The 21,347-nt window shown below is 39.8% G+C and overlaps 1 protein-coding gene across 3 annotated transcripts in view; it reads right to left on the minus strand.

Moving 5' to 3' along the window:
- Positions 1 to 21,347, minus strand: part of RNF20 (ring finger protein 20) — a 42,431-nt gene that overhangs the window by 14,007 nt on the left and 7,077 nt on the right. For all 3 annotated transcript variants that reach the window (XM_004471277.5, XM_071217089.1, XM_071217090.1), the window contains 13 exons: positions 20,995 to 21,162; positions 20,287 to 20,434; positions 19,952 to 20,134; positions 16,199 to 16,317; positions 12,785 to 12,931; positions 12,579 to 12,656; positions 12,294 to 12,413; positions 6,887 to 7,066; positions 5,824 to 5,959; positions 5,386 to 5,507; positions 4,890 to 5,266; positions 3,729 to 3,846; positions 2,983 to 3,132 (listed from right to left, as the gene is read on the minus strand). In XM_004471277.5, the coding sequence (XP_004471334.1) occupies positions 2,983 to 3,132; positions 3,729 to 3,846; positions 4,890 to 5,266; positions 5,386 to 5,507; positions 5,824 to 5,959; positions 6,887 to 7,066; positions 12,294 to 12,413; positions 12,579 to 12,656; positions 12,785 to 12,931; positions 16,199 to 16,317; positions 19,952 to 20,134; positions 20,287 to 20,434; positions 20,995 to 21,162 (2,046 nt within the window). The remainder of the gene's footprint in view (positions 1 to 2,982; positions 3,133 to 3,728; positions 3,847 to 4,889; positions 5,267 to 5,385; positions 5,508 to 5,823; positions 5,960 to 6,886; positions 7,067 to 12,293; positions 12,414 to 12,578; positions 12,657 to 12,784; positions 12,932 to 16,198; positions 16,318 to 19,951; positions 20,135 to 20,286; positions 20,435 to 20,994; positions 21,163 to 21,347) is intronic.

The raw sequence follows: 21,347 nt of genomic DNA on the forward strand, positions 1-21,347 counted from the left end.
TTTGGATATTCATTGGGTATTGACACTGGTAGATATCTGCATAACAACTATGGGAGTGCTGGGTTCCCATCCTGGGGAGCTCTGTCGCAACCCCAATGGAACAGCAACAATCCCCCAAGTGCAAGAGCTATGACCAGTGAGGAAGGAGGTCCAATGATGGGCCCTTGATACTGATGACTATGCTTATGAGTCTGTTGACTGGGATTTCAACTTGACCTGGTATTGCAGGGTACCTAAGAGTTACCTCTTGAGAGCCTCCATGTTGCTCAAATGTGGCCACTCTCTAAGCCAAACTTAGCATATAAATGCATTACCTTCCCTCCCAGCATGGGACATGACTCCTGGGGGATGAGCCTCCCTGGTGCCAAGGGATTACTACCAAGCACTGGCTGGTGACGCAATTAGGAAAAGACCTTGAATAAAAGGGGGAAATGGTAAAGACAAATGAGTTTATATGGCTAAAAGACTTCCAAATGAGTCAGAAAGTCATCAGAGAGGTTGCACTTACTCACATCTCAGCAGGATCTCAGAGACAGCCAAAGTAGATACAGCCCCAGGTAATGGCACTCCTCAGGGCTACAGAGACACCCAGATCGTACAGTTATGGAAGATGGCTCCAAAGTTCATGCCTTGCCAATGGGCCCTAGTTTGGGAATTTGAGCTCCTGAGTGTGAGGGAACTGAACTCAGATGTGACTTCTCTACACATGCCTCTTCTGTCCCTTTTACTGAACCTGTGGTTGGCACTGGGGTTGCTGGATGCCCAGGAAACTTGAATCTCTGGGTTTTCCATAAGCCAGCTGGGCCCTGAGCCGCAGGGGTGTTGCAGCAGTTCATTAGACTTACCCAGGTCAGCTGACAGGGAGGCGACGATGGACAACCACCACACCAAGGAACCAAGAGAGTCTATAGCTGCAGGCACGAGAGTCCCATCCACCACCCATGTGGGATCAAAGACCCCTCTCAATTGAGAGGGGAGTGGGCATCACCATCTCAGAGCTCTCAGGATAGAGAAATAAAATATGGACTAGAATGAACTTACTGTTATTCTACTACAGAATTACTGTGACCACAGCAATGGAAGAAATTATATCATTGATGTGGCGACAATGGCAATGGGAGCTACTGAACATAGGGAGAGGAAAAAGGAGGTGTGATATGGGGGCATTTTTGAGACTTGGAGTTATCCTGAATGATATGCAGGGACAGATGCAGGACATTATATATCCTGCCATAACCCACTGAATGGACTGAGAGAGAGTGTAAACTACTTTGTAAGCAATAATCTATGCTGCATAGCAGTGCTCCAAAATGTATTCATCAAATGCAATGAATGTACCACACTAATGTAAGAAGTTGTTGATGTGGGAAAAACGGGAGGTATGGGTAGTGGGATATATGGGAACCTCCTATATTTTTAATGCAGCATTTTGCGTGATCTATGTATATTTTTAAAATAAATAAAAAATAAATTATTATAAAAAATAAATAAAATTATATTTTTATCATCTATTTAAATACCCAGGTAAACTTTTGTCTATTACTAGACTTTCTACTCAGCTCTAATAGTCTGTTATTCATATACTAGTCCCATGCTATTTTATTTACTGAAACTTTCTGTGGTTGAGATAAGGAGCTATACTCCTATTATCCACCACTCATTACTCTTTTCAGTTTTCCTGGTCATCCTGGTTTACTTTTCCATACATACTTTAAAATAACTTTGATAGTACCAAAATTAACAGCAGCAAAGTGGGGGGAAAAGTAGCATTTTTATTGGACTCACAGTCAATGTATATATCAACTTAGGAAGAATTAACATTTTTAAGATAGTGAGCCATACTATACAAGAACATAGCATGTCTTTCTTTCGACTTATTCTAGAACCTATAGTAGTAAAATTTCCTGGTAAATAATTCTATTCTTTTTCAGAAAGAGAAAGGTAGTAATCAAGAGATTTAAGGAAAGCCCAATTCCCTTTTTCACATTAAAAAAAAAAAAAAAAGAGCATATAGGATCTAGTGAAGTTCCTCTTTTCAAGGTACCTAATCAAGTCACAGAAAAACTACTTCATCTCAGCATTTTGCTATTTCTTAGGAACGGTAAAGGTGTTCCTAACAGTGACCATATATATGGTTTCTCTAACTATTTTTGGGGATTTTATCATCAAATGTTAATAAAATTCACTGGGACTTAAAAATACAGAATACAAGCCCTAGTACCCCACTTGAACTGAGATCAGACTTCACCACTGCCTTGGAATGGGAAAGGTTTTGTTTCAGAAGTTGAAGGAGTCTTGAATGACTGGAAACTCTTTGGGAAAGTCAATTGAAAAAGTCAGATCTATTTTCTGGTATCTCTAAATGAGTATTTACTTCGAAACTTTTATTTTTACACCCTTGATATATTTGGCATACTTGAATTAAGTATTTTTTAAGGTTATATATTATCTATAAACATTACCAAATAGCATCAGGAAGTACTTGGATTTGAATCTGTGGCAAATATGACTTATGAAATGTTTTTGTAATAATAAAGTTTTATATAATGTCAAAAAATAAAATAAAGGAATACATGTTCATTATGAGAAGGAAAATAAGTCTCTTCTTTTATCTGCATGGTTTTCCTGATTTCATGTATTTGTAATTATAATGTGGGTAAAGTTTTTATCATTTCTTTTCTTTCATATTCACTATCTTTTCTGATTTCATATCAGAAGAGAAAGGATAGACAATGGACATTCCTCAAAAGACAGTGTTTAAACAACTGGCTACCCATTTGAAAATCAGTCAATTTCTTGCCTCAGAAATACATAAAACAAAGTAATAGATGGTTGAACTACTTTGATGTAAAGAAACAAAATACACAGGGAATAAAATGAATTTAAAAAGTCTGAAGAAAAGGGTAAATTTTGCTAGCAGCAACTTACTTTTGAAAGTAACATTTATTTTAAAAGCCAGTTAAATAAAGAAAGTGTACCCACCTGCTTAGCCATGGCCAGCTTCTTCTGCAGGTATTCGATCTGCTCCTCAACTGCCCGGATCTTCCTCAAGGCATCCTCGTCAGCCATTTTTTTATTCTCCTTTTTCTCTTTTTCCTCTAGATCCTTGAGTCTTTGCCTTAGATCTTCCAACTATAGGAGCAAGGGAATCATATAAAAATGAGTAAGTTGATAATACAATTGTTAAAATCAATCAATACTGTGCACAGATGGGAGGGCTTGTAACACCAAACACCTTAGCAGAATTATGGAACAAAGACCTAAATGATATACTAGTATACCACATTACAAAACTGCTTTAATATCAGTCCATTCCAACATTACATGCTCCTGTGGACAACAAGTTCAAGGAGTACACATGGACCTTACTTTAGAATAGTGTTTCTGACCCTATTTCCCTAGGCCCCCAATTTTTAAGAGTATCAGATATTCCTTCCAAAAACAATCCAAAAAAGAACCAATATACCAACGGTTTTTATGGAAACAGGGGGAAAGTAAAAGTTTGGAAAAAACTACTCCTATCCCCAATAATTCTGATACACTTTACTAACGTTGCAGAGAATCTCCAAATCTCTATTTCAGATGGGCTTTGAAAGAGCAGAAAACATTGCTGAGTTAAATACTAACTTTAAAGATAGAGAAATACCCTGTATCTGTCAGAAGTGTAAGAGAAAATCTCCCAAATAAAGATTTTAACAAGAATGACAGGTAAAGGCAGGCTAGATTACCTCTGCCTTGGACTTCTTCTCAGCTGCCATTAGCTGAACTTTGTCTCTCTGTTCCTTTGGGGCAGACCGGTACATATCTAGCAATAGTTTCATCTCCTTTTGGCTCTCCTGTGCCTTTCTATGACGGGAGTGGGAGACAGGGGAACAGCATAATGAGAAAACAAAGGGATTTCAAACTGAACAAAATATTTTAAAACACTTTTATTTTACATTACACATCTAAGAGATCAAACAGACTTTATTAAGAGTCTTCTGGGTATATTCAGGAAATATAGAGGAGAAAACTGTATAAATGAACCACTTCTCCCTTAAGACAGAGTTCTCCAATATAAAGTTATAAAATAAACACTTGTGGTACTTATTAAACAGGCAAATTTCTGGGGGCCCCCTCTTAGAAACTGAGATTCAGTCAGTCTGCAAAGGGGTCCAGGAATCTATTTTAAGCCACCCGGATGATTCCGACACCACACTTGAAAAAACAGAGATCAAGAAGGGAGGGAAAAAGGGAAAACTCTGATAATTAAAATGGGGAGCAAGAAGTATTCTTAGCCTAACCAGCTCTACCAGAGAAGCCATTGGTTGAATAGCAGGAGAAGGGGCAACATGTGAGGTTATGGTGAGGATAATGTTTCATTGGGTTAAAGGTCTATTCTGGTCCAGTGCCTGGGGAGGTAAACCTCCTATGGTATCTCTGGAAATGACCTGGCATAGACACAAACTAGTTAACTCCTAGGCAAATAGATCAGGTAGCATTCAAGTTACAGTGATACATACTCCACCTCACATAACTGAACCTCTGATAAATGCCAGCAGTCTGCCCAAATCTAGTACATAGCAGTAGTTAATTTTGGGTCACTCTTATGAGTGTTATTTCCAAATATGACACCCTTTCCCTTAACTCTGATTCATCTGCTACCACAGAGTTTACTGATATAATATCCAACCACAGAACCAGACTACAAACTAGCCATGTGGACCATTTTTACTGCACACCTGATCATTTTTACTGCATACCTGATCAAGAGTTGAGACATTTACATTTAGCTATACCCAACATATTGCAATTATCAGATAAGTCACACCACCGAACAAGCATTTCAAGCATGATGTCCCAACCTTAGTTTTTGGGTCAGAAACTGTTATTCTAAATATTGCTCTTACTTGAGTTCAATCTTCAATTGTTTGATAATCTCTGCTTCCTTTTTCCTTCCATCATCATGTTTCCCTTTCTCTTTGTCCTTAACAGAATCTCTCTCTTTTTCTGACTCTTTTAGCTTCTGCTTCTCTCGTTCTCTCTCCTTTTCCTTCTCCCGCTCTCTTTCTTTTTCTCGCTCTCGCTCCTTCTCCCTCCTTTCTCGTTCTCGTTCTTCTTCATCCCGTTTGGACTTCATCTCATTGGCTTCCTCCTGAGAGGCCTTTGATGCTGAGGCCTGGCTAGCTAAGTCCTCGGGGTCTTGTTTTAGCTCGGCAGGCTCGTCCTTAGGGTCCTCAGTACTGGACTGAGACTGCAGGAGGGCACTGCCGCTGCGCAGACGTGTCTGGGAGGACAAGAAAAAACAAAGGCACGTCACTGACAACAACCACAGTGCTTTCCTCACTCAAAGGCAGCTTTACACATTTCACAGCACATAACGCTTATTCTACCCCACCTGGTTACCTTGTTCAGGTCAGACTGGGCTTCTCGCAGTTTCCGCTTGTACCTGACGACCTCCCCCTTCAGCTGGTGGTTGTGGTTCTGGAGGCTACTGATGAGGTGGCGCATCTCCCGATTGATGGGGCCTTAAACACAGCAACAGCAACAGTTGGGGGGGACTGCCATAACGGTAAAGGCACGAGGAGAGAAAGCATAGAACACATCGGGAACCTCTGGGATTAAGGAGAGCTGCCCAGAAAGAGGCCCTCTCAGAAGGTGAAAACAAAACTGAGTTAAAAAGTAAATACCCAGGCTGCGAACCAAAACAAATCACAGGATTTGATGTATGATGCTTCAGGACTGGCGAGTTCAAGTTAACACTCATGAACCCTGGTGACTGCGTCATGCCTTTCAAGGAAGACCTTCACAGCACACGGGCCGCAGGGTGGCCCTGTGTCATACCTGCCTGTTCATTGGCAGCCAGTGTTTGCTCAAATTCTATCCTCAGCATTTCATACTCCTTGCGGACCTGGGCCAGTGTATCTTCCAGCTGGATTACTTCCGTCCTCAGCTTCTTATGAAGACTCACCTCATCTCGCTATGCACAGACAAGGAACCAAGCAGAAACTCTTATCAAAATGTGGAAATATCTTACTCTATTGTTCTGTCTCCTCAATTGGATATATAAGGATCCAAGAGGAAAAATTGAAAGGCCATGAAAAGCGCCCTGAAAAGTTCCAGTTCAATCTATACTTACTGAGCACCAGCCAGCTATAAAAGCTGAGTTGGGAACTGGCAGGACACTGAAGAAATAAAGGAAATGGCCCCTAACTCAGAGAATGTTACAATTTAGTTGGGGAACGACCCATACAAACAGTACATAAATATATGTAAGGTAAGATACAGTAAATTTAATCCATTTGACAGATATCTATTAAAAGACCAACTACAATAACACATTAAGGACTGTGGGAGATACAAGAGTGTACAGAAGAATAAAACAGTTTCTCCCTATAAAAAACATTATCTGCATTTGCTATTACAAACCATAATATAAGCTTTAAGTAGAAGAGCAGTTTTTACCCGCCATTCTCCCCCAAACCCATAAGGCTACAGCCGTGCTGAACTATTTGTCATCTCACTCATATTTTTATATATGCTGTTCTCACTACTATACATCCTGTCCTTCACCATTTCTGTCCAGCAGTTAACTTCTCTTGATCCTTAAAATCCACACTTCACTTCTTCAAGTGGAATCAGGAAGGTTCCAGTTAAATCGATGCTCTGCCTCTTTTATCACTGCACCTTTTGGATTTGCCTCCCTTATTCCACACTGCATTCTAATGGATACTTTTCTCCCCACAGACCATAAGATGGTTGAGGGCAAGAACTCCGTATCACTATCTTCATACCCCCAGCACTGAGCAGAGCTAAGACCTACAGGCACTCTATAAACGCTTGCTGAATGAATGAGAGGTAAGTGAGCCTGAGAGTAAAACGCACATGGCAGAAGCAAAACTGTTACCTCGATGAGCTCCACCTGGCGCTGGTGGGTGCCCCTGGTGCCATGAAGCAGGGTCCGAGCCTCATCCAAGTGCGCTTTCAACTGCAGGCTCTCATTGTACAGGACAGAGAACTGTGACTGCATGCAGCGGTACTCCGGAGTCTCCTTAACCACCTCCTCCACCACACTCCGCAATTCCACCTGAGGGGGCCCAAAGAAAAGTCACAGCAGAACCAAGACAAGCCAAACAGCATTCCCAACATGAAGACTCCCACAGAAAAAGACCTAAAATCAACTAAATAAAAGGCATACCAAAAACATGAAGCATTAAAGAAACGTCTCATGAAATCATGAATATAAATACAATTTTCTTCTTTTCATGATTTTTTATTTATTCACAGATTCACAACCTAGACACACATAAGTTCCCCTAGAACAAAGGGATGGTTTTCTTAAGTGGTTTTTGTAATTACTTTAAATTCAAGTCTTCATAAAGAAAGTTTTTATAAAAAATACTGTTTTAAAGACATGCTTCCTTCTATTGGATACACTTACTTTCTGCAATAGCGTCATAAAAGCCTAAATCAGAAAGTAATTACAGACACCTTATAAGTGTGACATTAGAGCAAAAATATTATAAACGTAATCTGAAGTTGAAAGAACAGGGTCAAAGAAAGAATCATCTCATTTAAAAAACACAAAATTAATTGACAGAACACAGGGTAAATCAACTGCTTAAAAATGGACCCAAAAGTATTAGTGCTGTTAAACATTTTCTGATAGATGAATTTCTATGATGTTTCTCATTTCCCAAATGAATCTTTATGATGGTGTGCGCCAAATGAAAGAACTCTTTTGTTAGTTTATTATCGCCCCCTCCACCCCCCAAAAAAATCAACTTCCATTAGACTGCATACTACAAAGTTTACAGGGACCACTTAAAAACTGTATCCAAATCCAGCAGCTCTTCCTGTAAGCAAGACAACACAGAGTCACTACTACCTACTGAACACAACAAGCACTTCCCAGGGGTCGGGCACTGGCTCATTTGATGAGGAGTGAACACTTTCATAGATAAGGAAACGAATGTGCACAGAAGTTATGGAACTTGCCCAAGATCATAGAGTTAAGTGATGGAAATGGAACTGGTACTCAGTGCCTTGCTCAGAGCGCTTAACTACTTTGCAATACGGTACTTCTAGTTCACCTGGATTAAGGCTGGATACTTTCTTTTTAGGAGGTGAAAAAATGTCTGTAGGAATCACTCATTAGTTGGCGATAATTTAAAAAAAAATTAATAGGGAAAATAAGGCACAGAAGACGACAAAACAAAAGATTATGGGCAGGTGAAGGGACATAAACTCTGGACTCCTAACTATACTCCAGTGTTTACTGGAAAATAAAGAACTAAATGTGTGTAGAAGTTGTCAGTCCATGAGGCTTCATCTCATAACTGGGATGGGAACTAGAATACAAGAGTTAAGCAAATCATTACTCCAGAAAGAGAACATTTAGCTGGAGAACTAGAAATATTTTAAAGCACTATTTACAAGAAAGGAATAAATTATCTAATTGAAAATGTAGGGGAAGCAATCCTGGAAAAACTTTGAGTAAATAAGACTGCAAATGGAAATTAACCACATCTCAAATCTATCGTGCTTACTAAGTTAAGAAGTATAAAATGTAAGTGATGTTCTGTATGAGTTTATATGACTTTGCTATAGTCTAATTTTAGAGAACACAAAGAATAGTTATAAGGGTTTTCATAGATTCATTTATGACTTTACTCTTTCAGCCCTGTTTTCTCCCACAAAAGGGCTTAATTTCCTTACTAAAAATTCTTCCAGTGGTTTTATGTTGTTGTTTTTATAAAGAAATATATGCTTGAACATTAGACAGGAACATATAAATATATAGTGCAATGGGCAGGCAACTGACTGGCAAACGCAGGTCCTCCAATTTGTGACATGACTTGGGTATGTACTTCAAGATATCAGAAGCCTCTAAGAGATATGGGTTTGTTGATGACGATAGAGTAGAACAAACAAGGGTTTGGAGTTAGAGAACACTGGCTTTGATTCTTAGCTCCAACATTTCCTATGTGATCCTGGGTAGGGTATTTAACATCTCTAAGGGTCAGTTTCCTCTTTCATTAATATACTTGGGAGAAATAGATGTTACATATGAAAGTATCAAAAATGCCTAACACAGTTCCCAAATAAATGTTCATTTCTTTCTCTACCACCACTTTACTGTGATGCCTAATTTCGTGCATCAACTTGGCTAGATTATGTTGTCCATTTGTTTGCTCAAGGAAGCACTGGCCTGATGTTACTGTGAGGTTATTTCACAGATGGATTGGCATCTATAGTCAGTTGATTGTGTCTACAACTGATTGCATCTACAATTAGCAAAAGAGACTACCTCTACAATGAGAGAAGTCTTCTTAACCAATCTGTTGGGAAGTCTTAAAGCCCCCACTGAGGATTTCAGAAGTCAGAAAGGAAAATTCCCGCCTCTACATTGGCCACCTAGCTTCTCCTAGGAAATTCAACATCACCTCATCAGAGTTTCCAACTTGTAGCTGGCTCCAAAGAATTCACACTTGCCAATCCTCATGGTCATGTGAGCCAATTCCCATAATAAATCTTAGTATTTACATATATATACATTTATATATAATATACATACATAAACAAACATATATATACATCCTATTGGTTCTACTTCCCTGGAGAACCCTAATACACTTACCATCCTACCCCCACCTCCTTTTCCAACCTCCTAACCCCACCCCCACCCCCCACCACACAATTAGATTATCCAGAGTATCACTGACGGGTTGCTTTTTTTCACTTAAAATCCAACAAAGCTAGGCATCCTTCCATGGACAACCCAAATTAACAGAACTCTGTATCCATCATGACCTGACAAAATGTTAATCTCCAGGATACAATGCCATTACTCATTTTGGGATTACATATTTAGAAAGGTATATTTTAAAATATGGGTTATTTTTTCCAAAATATGTTAATTGCAATTTTTAAAACCCCCACATGGTACACAGAATTGTCTAAATACTTTAGAGAATATCCCTTCAGTTATTATTTTCAATTTTTTAGCATCACTGCATAGATCAACTTCCTTCTATAAACATAAAAAAAATTCTAAATGTCATAACCAATTTAATGATTGAGCAAAAATCTATTATTCCCGATTGTCTCCTTCTAGTCTTCTAGAAATACAGCTGCTAGTGGATTGCCTTTTACTACTGAAATAAGATTCCCCAAAGTCTAGGAATGGTCTTAACAACTGGCCCTGCTTCCCGATTATGGCCAAAACAAAGCGCTTTCATATTTACTTCTTCCAAAACCAAAGCAGCTTTAATTCTATAGCTAAAAATCCCACAGCAAGTTTTCCTTATTCAGTTATCATAGACTGTTAAGCTGTTGATAGCTTTTTCATGGAGGGCACACTGATGTTTGACAGATTGTATAGGTGAGAAATTTTGTTGCCTGAACTGTCTCCCAGAAAGATAGGCTGAAGTCCTAACCCTGTGAGTCAATGTAACTGCATTTGGAAATAAGGTCTTTGAAGATGAGCCCACACCAGAGTAGGGTGGGTCCTAATCCAATAGCGGGTGTCCTGATGAGAGGGAAACGTGGAAGACACACACACACACACACACACAGGAAGAGCAGGCAGGGACTGGAGGAGGCAGCTACAAACCAAGAACACCAAGGGCTACCAGCAGCCACCAGAAGTGAGAAGAGGCCAGAAAGGAATCTCCCCCACTGCCTCCACGGGAAGCGTGGCCCTGACATCATCTTGATTTCTAGCTTCTTCAACTATGAGGAGATATATTTCTGTTACTTTAAGCCACCCAGTTTGTGGTCATTTGCTATGACAGTGCCAGGAAACTAACACAATGATTTTATAACCCAGGAGAATGCTTGATTATGCCTAATTTAAACATTTTCCAGGCTAAAATGGATGTAGCTACTGTATGATGTAATAGAGCAATGATTTTCTAATTTTAATCGTGCACAGAGCCCCAGAGGATCTTGCTTAAATGCATGTTATTAGTCCAGAGGGCCCAAGATCCTGCATTTCCAACAACTCTCAGGTGAAGCTGATACTGCCAGCCCGTGGGCCACAGTCTGAGTCGCACAACTATAGAATACTCTGATGCCTCAACTGCCTGCTCTTATACAGATGGAAAAGATCTAAAATCAGGACCATCTTGGTTCTCCACAAGGCCGCTCAGTTCACATCTAAGAAAAGGTGATATGGACCACCTTTAAGATAAAGTTCTTCGTTAGGCTCCTAAATTTTCACAAGAGGATGTCAAGCCTATTCCCACTTAGCTGACAGCACATGGCTCAGTACTAACTGATGAATAACTGTGCCCCAGATGCTAGCCAGGAAATAAAATTTTGAATTCACTTATGTCCTACACTACTGAAACAATCTTCGTGAAGGACCATCTGAAGAATATCCACCAATTCCTCTAGTTAGATAAAATGTACACTGGATCAAATCAGAACACCCAAGAGGTGGGACCTGGACACACTGTGTTCTTCCCTCCAGAGATATTTCAATCGACATGTGTTTTTGTGTTATGCTGTCACTCTAGCTCCAAAGGCACCAGAAGAGCCCTACAGAATTTGCCAGGATGCTTATTTTGAAAGAAGTTAGTTGAGGACCTCAGTCATTAACATGTTCTCTTTATTAACAGCCAGAGAAAAAGAGTTTTGATGCTGTATCAAAAAGGAGCACGCTTCTCCTAAGCAAAAGATTGCTTTCATTGTTTAAACATTTTAACAGATTTAACTCAGGTACAGCTGTTTTGTCTTTCATTTTTTCAGTTCAAGCATCTTTATGATTTGCCTAGAAACAAACCAAAAGATAAGACAGGTGGCTAGGCTAGAAACAGAGATGAAGACATTCCCCCAAGGATCTGGGGAGGGAAAATTCTATCAGGCAGGTTTGAAAATCAACAGGATCACAGTCGTGTTTCTCTCTGCTTTGGCAGCTAGAAACCTGCCTGTGGTGACTTCTGACATGTGAGTGGCTTCCCTCCCAAGGTGTGTGCACACTCTTGCACACAACTTGTAGACAAATCCCATTTTTTCTGTCTGCTTTGGATTCTCATCCTACTTGACTAGTTGACCCTACTCTTCATCCTCAACAACTCTAAAGCTAAAGCACCTTGTTCTAGTCTACATATCTTCGTAGGATGCTTTAAATATTTTTCAAAATAAAGTAAGGTTCAAATCGTAAGTAAATATACAAGTAAATAAAAAGATAAACAAAAACAAAAACAAAAACTTTCTTCTCTTTCCTCATTAAATATGGGGCTTCACAAGTAGGTATGTGAGTTGATTAGCAAAAATTTGATTTTACTACCCCTGTGAGATGCTCCTACCTTGAGCTTTTCATTTTGAGTAGTGACCTCCTCAAAGTCTTGCCGAAGCTTCTCCAGCTCACAGTGACGGTTCTGAGCCAGCTCCTTATTCTCCTCAAGTTCTGCATTCATCTCCTCAAACTGGAGAGAAGCAGGAAAATAGAGAAAGGAGAATAAGGAAAAAGAATTCTTCTTAGCCCCCAACTTTCTGAGCTTTCCTTCTTCCTCGATCCACTGTTCCAACTTGTGAACACAACCCTGAAGCACCTATACAATAGACGGCTCCCCACGAGTCACTGGCCCTACCTTCCGGGCATTGATAGTGATTGTGCCGCCGTAGAGACTGCTCCCAGCTCCATACACCTTATAACCTTTCGAATTCACCTAGAGAAGACAAACATTCTTTAGTGAGACCCTAAGATTTCAGTCTTACAACCAAAGCACTGTCAAAGGAGTTGGGACTCTCCTTAAAAGAACTCTAGTCTCCAAGCTTTGAATGAAACAGCACTTGCCCGTTCTAGGACTTCTGCCAAGTGACGGTTGAGTCGCTGTTCCCTCTTTCGAATTTTGTCAATATCCCATTGCAGGTCATCAATCATGGACTCCAGGACACATACTCGTGATTCGGCCGTCTCCACTTTACTCTGCAACTTGGCGAACTATGTTCCAAACACAAGCATTTAGAAAAATATAGTGAAAAAAGAATCATGTTAGAAAAGTCACATCTTACATCACTAGCTCAAGTCCCAAATCTCACAAAATTAACTCTTGCTTATGATCATCAGAGAGAAGATTTAAATAGAGCTACACCCTCTTCTTAATGTATGAGTATAAAAATGAAATCACGGGTTCTTTGAAAAGTTCTGGGGCTGCTGCAATCATGACAATGGTAGAAGTCTAGCAGAACTCTCACACAGGGAAAAGCTACTTAAGACGCAGTAAATTTTCTACCTCTGAAAAGCACCATTTCCTTAAACAGACCACAAGAAAATGTGTCTTTTTAAGACACAAAAAGCAATCTCCTTCATTTTACCTATTATTTTAGGAGATGAAAATTCAAATACATTCAAAAAAGACACCTGTCTTTATCTACAACTTTTATTCCCTATGTTCCTACAACTAAAAACCTACATAGCAGATGAACTTCCATTCTCTTTTTCAAGCCTACCTCAGAGCAATCTAGAATCAGATACTACAAAGACACTTAACCTCTGTTCTTGTCTTTTTATTTGAGAGCTATAATCCAGCTAGTTATTTAGTACTTTAATTACACCACCATTATGTGGTCACATTAATCTCAACATACCCTTTGTATTGATTTTAAAACATGGCCAACAAATTCTTCCTATCAAGAGGTGGAGTCTTTGACCCCTCCCCTTGAATCTGAATATGAACTGATTCTACATAACTTCTGAGGCTATGTCAGAAAGGCCACGCAGGTCTGCCGGTGTAGAAGGATGCCCATTCTCTGGAGAAGCCAGCTGCCGTGTAGAAGAAGTCCAACTACCCTGAAGATGCCATGCTGGAGAGGCCATGTGTAGATGTCCAGTGGATGACTAAGATGAGATCTCAGTTGACAGGCAGCCTTAGCAGCCAGCCACATGAGCCATCCTGGACATCAGCCCAGTTCAGTAAAGCAAAGTGTCTCTCTGGCTTAGTAATGCTAACTGGAATTTAAGAAAGGGCTGGAAAAGGAAGAAGTTTCCATTCTGGTAGCAACTGATTTATATCTTAAAACATGATGAAAGGTTATTCTACTGTCTTACTACACCCCATTTATTTATGAGTACTACTATTCTCTCACCGCTTTGAAGGTCAATGAGAGTCCACGTTTATTAGGTTGGTGCAAAAGGAAAGGAATTCAGACTGTGAATTTTAAATCATTATAACAAGGATCAAACACATGTTTAGTAATCAAAATAGGAACCATTAAAATCAACACATTTTTGCCAATGAGAAAGAAGTTTGTTTACTCCTGTAGCGTAAATATTCATGCTTCGGGATTTGATGAACTTTTGGAAAGCATTTTCTGCATACTGCTGGTTATGGAAGCATTTTCCCTACAAAAAGTTGTCAAGATGCTTGAAGAAGTTGTAGTCAATTGACAAGGTCAGGTAAATATGGTGGATAAGGCAAAACTTTGTAGCCTAGTTCATTCAACTTTTGAAGCATTGGTTGTGTGAGTGCAGTTGAGCATTGTCATAGAGAAGAAGTGGGCCCTTTCTGTTGACCAATGCCAGCTGCAGCCATTGCACTTTTCAGTGCATCTCATCAATTTGCTTAGGAAAGCTGTAGTGGATCAGACCAGCAGCAGACCACCAGTGACCATAACCTTTTTTTGGTGCAAATTTGGCTTTGGGAAGTGCTTTGGAGCTTCTTCTCAGTCTAACCACTGAGGTGGTTGTCACCAGCTGTCATATAAAATCCACTTTTCATCACACATCACAATCCCATCAAGAAATGGTTCATTGTTGTTGCATAGAATAAGAGAAGACAACACTTCAAAACAACAATTTTTTTTTATTTTCGGTCAGCCCCTGAGGCAGCCGCATATCAAGCTTTTTCATCTTTCCAATTTGCTTCAAATGCCGAATGACTGTAGGATGGTCCACATTGAGTTCTTTGACAACTTCTCGTGTAGTTGTAAGAGGATCAGCTTCAATGACTGCTCTCAATTGGTTGTTGTCAACTTCCAACGGCCAGCCACTATACTCCTCTCACGTCCTTTGCAAAATTTCTTGAACCACCACTGCACTATACATTTGTTAGCAGTTCCCAGCCAAATGTGTTGTTTATGCTGTAAGTTGTCTCCACTGCTTTACAAATAAGTAATTCACTCGAATTTGCTTTTTGTCTAACAACATTTCCATAGTCTAAAATAAATATAAAATAAACAGCAAGTAATCTCATTAGCAAAAAAGCATAAAGCAAGAAATGCACATTAAAATGATGTATAACATAATCACATTTAAGAATTTATTCCAGTATCAAAAGGCAAATTTCAACAACACAAAACTGCAATTACTTTTGCACCAACCTAATACTAATAAAGTCCCTAAATGATTCTCATGCAACCAGCCTGGCAAAGGTCACCAGACTTTAGAAAGCATGGATATAGTAAAGAACATGGGCTTTGAAATTCAACAGTATTGCATTCAAATCACAGCTCAATCACCTTCTGCCTGAGCGTACTTAGCTCCATCACGCAACCTCTTCGCATGTGTCTCCTTCGCAGTAATGGGAGCTGTCTGACCATTAGAGATAATATACACAAAGTGCCTAACCGCTAGGTATGAAGTAAATGGTTAATTATTAATTTACTAGTCTAGCATGACAGTTGAATGACCAAAGGTAGGTTAAATTTCAGCAGCATATCCTTTAAATGACACCAAAATAACTATCAGGGGTGTCAGAAGACTCTTAAAAGGCCTATCATCATTTTATGTCAACCATTTTGTGCCCATAAATAAATAAATGCCCAAATCTTGGCAAGATTTGGTCCTGGCACTGTTTGTGCCCCAGTCAGGACTGAGACCTATCCTCTACCAGTTCCTAGGCCAGCATCTACACAGTAGGTCCTATGCTTGGTACTCTGTTGAATTTCTACCAACCCAGCCCTTGGTAACATTGTACATGATCTTTTACGTTTGGGGTAATTCATTATCTCAGGGTTTGGAGTTTTGTTTAGTTTTGCCAAACCCATATGATGGTATTTTTTTCCTAAAGACTAAGATCCAAAAATATCTATTTTGACAGGGGCATAGTAAAGGGAAACATTCAATTGTTTTTGTCCCTTAACATTTCTTAGACTTTGACTTTGCCCTGTATGTTTTCTAGAGTAAAGTGACCTTGAAGCATTCAGAATTCTGAGTCAAAGTCTGCCTCTGGGCCCTAGACACAGTTTTCTTCCCTTTCTGGCCAAGTACCTCCTGAGACATAGTGTGATGCTTCTCCTGAAGGAGGTCTGTCAGTTCCTGCAGCCTCATGTTCTCCTGTGTGAGGAAGGAATTCAGCTCCTGCACTGCCTCCTCCACTATCAGATTATCTGAGAAAGAAGAACCGCAATTTAGTGTGGCATCTACAGTGTCAACTTTTAAAACTGTGTATCCCACCGAAGCAACAACCTGTATTATCTCATGTCATTTGCTTCAGAACTTCATGAAGTAGGCTGGACATCATTATCATCATGTGACAGAAGCAGCACTGAGAGTTAGAGGACTCGCTTAAGGAAACAAGCCCACATTGTGTTTCTGTAAACCAGATGCAGTGCCTATCTTCCAGCTCTTTTTATAAAGCCCAAATGCCTCAGGAAAAGAAATGGGGATTCTATAACTTTGTTCCTTTAAGACACAATCCCCCTCCAACTGCATTCTAGACTTAAGACAAGACAGAAATATCTCTAAACCAGTGACAAACTAAACAGCTATATAATTATATTTTTAAGGCAATCAAAAATTCCTACTATTAACTAACACCAACATGTAGCATCTCTCTGTTGGGAGAGAGAAGAGGGGACAGGGTGTATAAATTTCTTTCCTCAAATAAGCACCTACAAAATCATGAAAAAAAAAATATATAAGCACAAAATCACCTTATCATATTCTGGAATACAGTGCTGGGGCGCTTCTGAAGCTCAGAAAACAAGGGGTACACTACTATTTACAAAGCAGGTAGGCAAATCTACAGAACTTATTCCAAAGTTTTAATATGTTTAATGTTTTTATAGCTCAAATCCAAATGTTACTAAATGAAACCAGAAACTGGGAGAATACATCTGCCCTTTGGAGACAGTTATCAGGAAGAAAAATTGTGCCCTCTCTCATACCGCCCCTTGGCAGGTTCCTAGAAAGAGAATCTAGAACAGGTTGGTCAAGGTCTCCAACTGCAGTTTGCAACTAGGATCCTGCCAGAATCACCAGTGCAACTTTGGACACTTTGGCACTAGGACATATCCCACAACTACTGAATCAGTCTCCATGGGCAAGGCCCGAAAAAGAACATGCTCAAAAAACTCCCAAGATGACTCTAATGCATAACTTGAGTGTAGAATTACGGACTGATTTTTAGCCTTCTCAATACCCTAAGCCCTGAGAACAGGGACTGGAATGCAATAAAAGCTCAATAAATGTCCAGTGAATTAATAAACTAAGCTGAATAAAGCAATCCTTTTGAATCAAGGACCAAATAAACAAGGAACAAAAATGAATTTTTAAAAAATTTATAGTTGATGATACAATGAATACTTTATATAATTGTGCATCTTAGAATACTCACTTTATCAAAGGCAATTGCCTTTCATGTTATAAATAATAGCCTAGCTATTTGTAATAAAACGTTTTTAAGTTTGAACTTAAATCCTATCTTAAAATGCATGCCACCAAAAATAATTTTAAAGTACTATTTAATATATTACTCATTTTAGTTCCTTTCAATGCTTGATATCATTACAAAATTCAAATTTCACCTCAACGTAAGTTATCTATGCACATGGCATAGTCTCTGCATTACTAGGATTTAATAATATCTTCTCACAAAGCATTCAAGGAGAGCAGAGAGAGAGGTTTGCATTAGGTGACCAGCATGATCCATAATCATTTATGCAGTATTAACTAAGCACCAGATAAGCGTGCTAGAAACTGCAGAAACACAGATGAGAGCACCAAAGCACTACACCAAGTGTGAGTTTAGCTGGGAACTCACACACAAGGAGATGTAATATATGAACCAACCTGTTTACGACGGTTATCTTTTCAAAGTGAGGTGGGAGGATACTTAGGGACTACGTCTACATACTTCCAATTTGTACATTTGAAAACAAGCATTTCCTATTCTAATAACAAAATGCAAAACACACTAATACAAAAGCAAAAGAAACCCTTACCCACCAATGTCCTTTATATGCTTCTTTTTTTAAATTCTGTTGATAACTTAGCACAAGGTTCCTTAAAAGCAAAATTATAGACTAATACAATTCTTATTTGCCTATTTATTTAAAATGGGTTTAACTCCCATTACATCCAGCTGATTTCTCTCAGAAGTGAAAGATTAAACATCTTAAAAATAATCTGAGAAATTAAGATATGGCAAAGAGACAATGATTATTGGTGACAACATGAAATCAGAGCATTTATTTACATTTGAGTTTATGTCACAAAGGACTAAAGAAGCTGTAACTGGGAAGCGGACATGGCTCAACTGATAAGAGCGTCCGTCTACCATATGGAGGGTCCAGAGTTTGATCCCCAGTACCTCCTGACCTGTGTGGTGAACTGGCCCATGTGCAGTGCTGCCACGCACAAGGAGTGCCATGCCACGCAGGGGCATACCCACGTAGCAGTCCCCCACATGCAAGGAGTGTGCCCCTCAAGGAAAGCCGCCCCGCATGAAAAAAGCACAGCCCACCCAGGAGTGGAACCGCACACACAGAGAGCTGACACACAAGAACACACAGTGAATGGACACAACAAACAATGGGAGAAGAATAAATAAAATAAATCTTGAAAAAAAAAAAAAGAGAATTAACTGGTCATTCTTAAAAAAAAAAAAAAAAAGAAGCTGTAACCTAGACTCCATCCTCTTGTCACAAGTACTTTACTCTACTGGACAAATATAAATTAGATCAAATAATGCTTTTATTTAAAATACATATTTTTCCACCCATATAGTATTTTCTATTTAATTTCTTAAACAGGTATCACCACCAATAACTCTAAAACCGGAACCAATTTTCATGAAAATATTAGAGATTGTGGAAAAACAATAACAAGAACAGGGAAGAGGACTTGGCCCAATGGATAGGGCATCTGCCTACCACATGGGAGGTACGCAGTTCAAACCCTGGGCCTCCTTGACCCGTGTGGAGCTGGCCCATGCGCAGTGCTGATGCACGCAAGGAGTGCCGTGCCACGCAGGGCTGTCCCCCACATAGGGGAGCCCCAGACAAGGAGTGCGCCATGTAAGGAGAACCTCCCAGAGCAAAAGAAAATGCAGCCTGCCCAAGAATAGCGCCGCACACATGGAGAGCTGACACAATTAAGATGATGCAACAAAAAGACACACAGATTCCCAGTGCCACTGATAAGAATAGAAGCGGTCACAGAAGAATACACAGAGAATGAACACAGAGGGCGGACAACTGGGGGGGCGGAGGGGGAAGGGAGAGAAATAAATAAAAAGAAAAAAATAATTAATTGTAAAAAAAAACAAGAACAGATTAAAATTGGACTCTCTGAAGTCAAAATTCAGCAAAAAGAAATTTAAAAAAAAAAACCACAATGGCGATATGTAAAATACTTATTATCCCTAATAAATAATTGGTGAATGCAACACAAATATCCAGAGAGCAGCTATTTCTTAAATAATGAAATCATTTCTGCTATTTTTAAGTGTCTAATTAAGAAATAGCCTCAGAATGGGGCTGACAAACTCTTCCCTCAGTTTTTCAAGGGATTAGCATGTGGCTCAACATGAATAACCACGAGAAGTTCTCATATACTACCAACATGGAATGACACTACTGGTGCTGCTAAAGACTAGGTTTCCAGGGAATTTAATTGAAAATCAGAGACATAGGCTTTGCCCACTACAAATTCTCAAGCAGAGAACAAAGGTAAGTTCTTGTTCCACCCCCACCCGCACCTCACCCCCGCCTCCGTCATGTCTCCTGGTTCTTGCCTCACCTCCACTGTTCAGCTTCCGGGATAAGAGCTCCACTTTTTCTTGCAGTTTATCATAGACAGTCACAATCTGGGACACAGCTCGGCGGGAGGACTCCACACGCTCCTGCAACTGAGATTCCATCTCTTCACTGGAACTGCTGGCCAAAGTAGCAAGGAAAGAGAAAGCTGGCTCTTGCCCTTCCCCTGAGGACACAGGGGAAAAAAGAAGCCCCCAAGATTATAAAACTGGAAATAGCAAAATCCATTTATTTCCCTTAAAAGGAGAGCCTCAAAGCCAAGCTCCACTTCAAAAACCCAGATCACATGCAGGGGCAGAATTCCTCACCAACACCTACCTCTTTCTCGGTCATCTTTACGTTCCTGGTTGCTATCAGAGTCTGGTTCTGGTTCAGGTACAACAAGGGCTTTTCTTTCCGTAAGTAGGTCTCCCAAACTCTGCTCCAGGTCGTAACGCTTCAGGATGATCCTGATGTTTTCATCAAACTGGAGAAGGGTAGTGAGATGGTTAGGCTAATGTGTCAACTTGGCCAGTTGTTTGGTCAAGCAAGCTCTGGGCTAACTGTAGTACAAGGACATTTATGGGCTTTAGCCATCAGTGAATTTACTGCATAGATGGCTGATTACATCTACATCAACCAGGGAGATTGCCATCAGCAATGAGTGGTGCTTTATCCAATCAGCTGAATGTCTTAAAAGGGGAAGTGATTTCAGCATTCAGAGAGAATTTCCCAGTTCATCTTTGGAAGCCAGCGTCTCCCCGAAACTCATCAAGGACCTTCACTGTACTTTCATCAGAGCCCCTGGTTGCAGCCTGCCTGCAGGATCTAGCCATGTGCATCTCCACAGTCACATGAGAAACTCTTGAGAAAATTTCATACACTTATACAGGTATCTCCTCTTGATTGTTTCCCTAAAGAACTCTGACTAATACGGGTAGGTACAATTAAGCAGGAACAAAAGGACACAGCTTTGGGGTTGAAGAGAGTACTCAGGAGAACAAAAATGCTCCAGTAAAAACATGAACAAATGAACACATCAGCTACCTGACTCCAATACCGGTTGACAATCAATAGAGAGGCATCATCAGTGGCCTGTCGTCGTTCCAGCTTTTCAATGTGCTCACGGAGTTCATCTTCAATGGCCTGCCGTTGATCCAGCATTTCTGCCAGCTTGCGATTTTTGGTTTGCAGTGTTCGAATGTCTAATTCCTCCTGCCCCAGAAAACCAATCTTATTAGTCTCCACAAAGAAATTAGACAAAATGGCTGATAAACAAAATCACTTACTTCATGAGCTTTTCCCTATTAATAAAGCTATTCATTTAAGAGAAATCTTACAACAAAATAATTAGATAAGAAGCAGATGCAGAAGAGATAAAGGAAAAGGTCTGTATTAAC

The sequence above is a fragment of the Dasypus novemcinctus genome, chromosome 8 (assembly GCF_030445035.2).
Source record: "Dasypus novemcinctus isolate mDasNov1 chromosome 8, mDasNov1.1.hap2, whole genome shotgun sequence".
In the NCBI taxonomy this organism is placed as follows: Eukaryota; Metazoa; Chordata; class Mammalia; order Cingulata; family Dasypodidae; genus Dasypus; species Dasypus novemcinctus.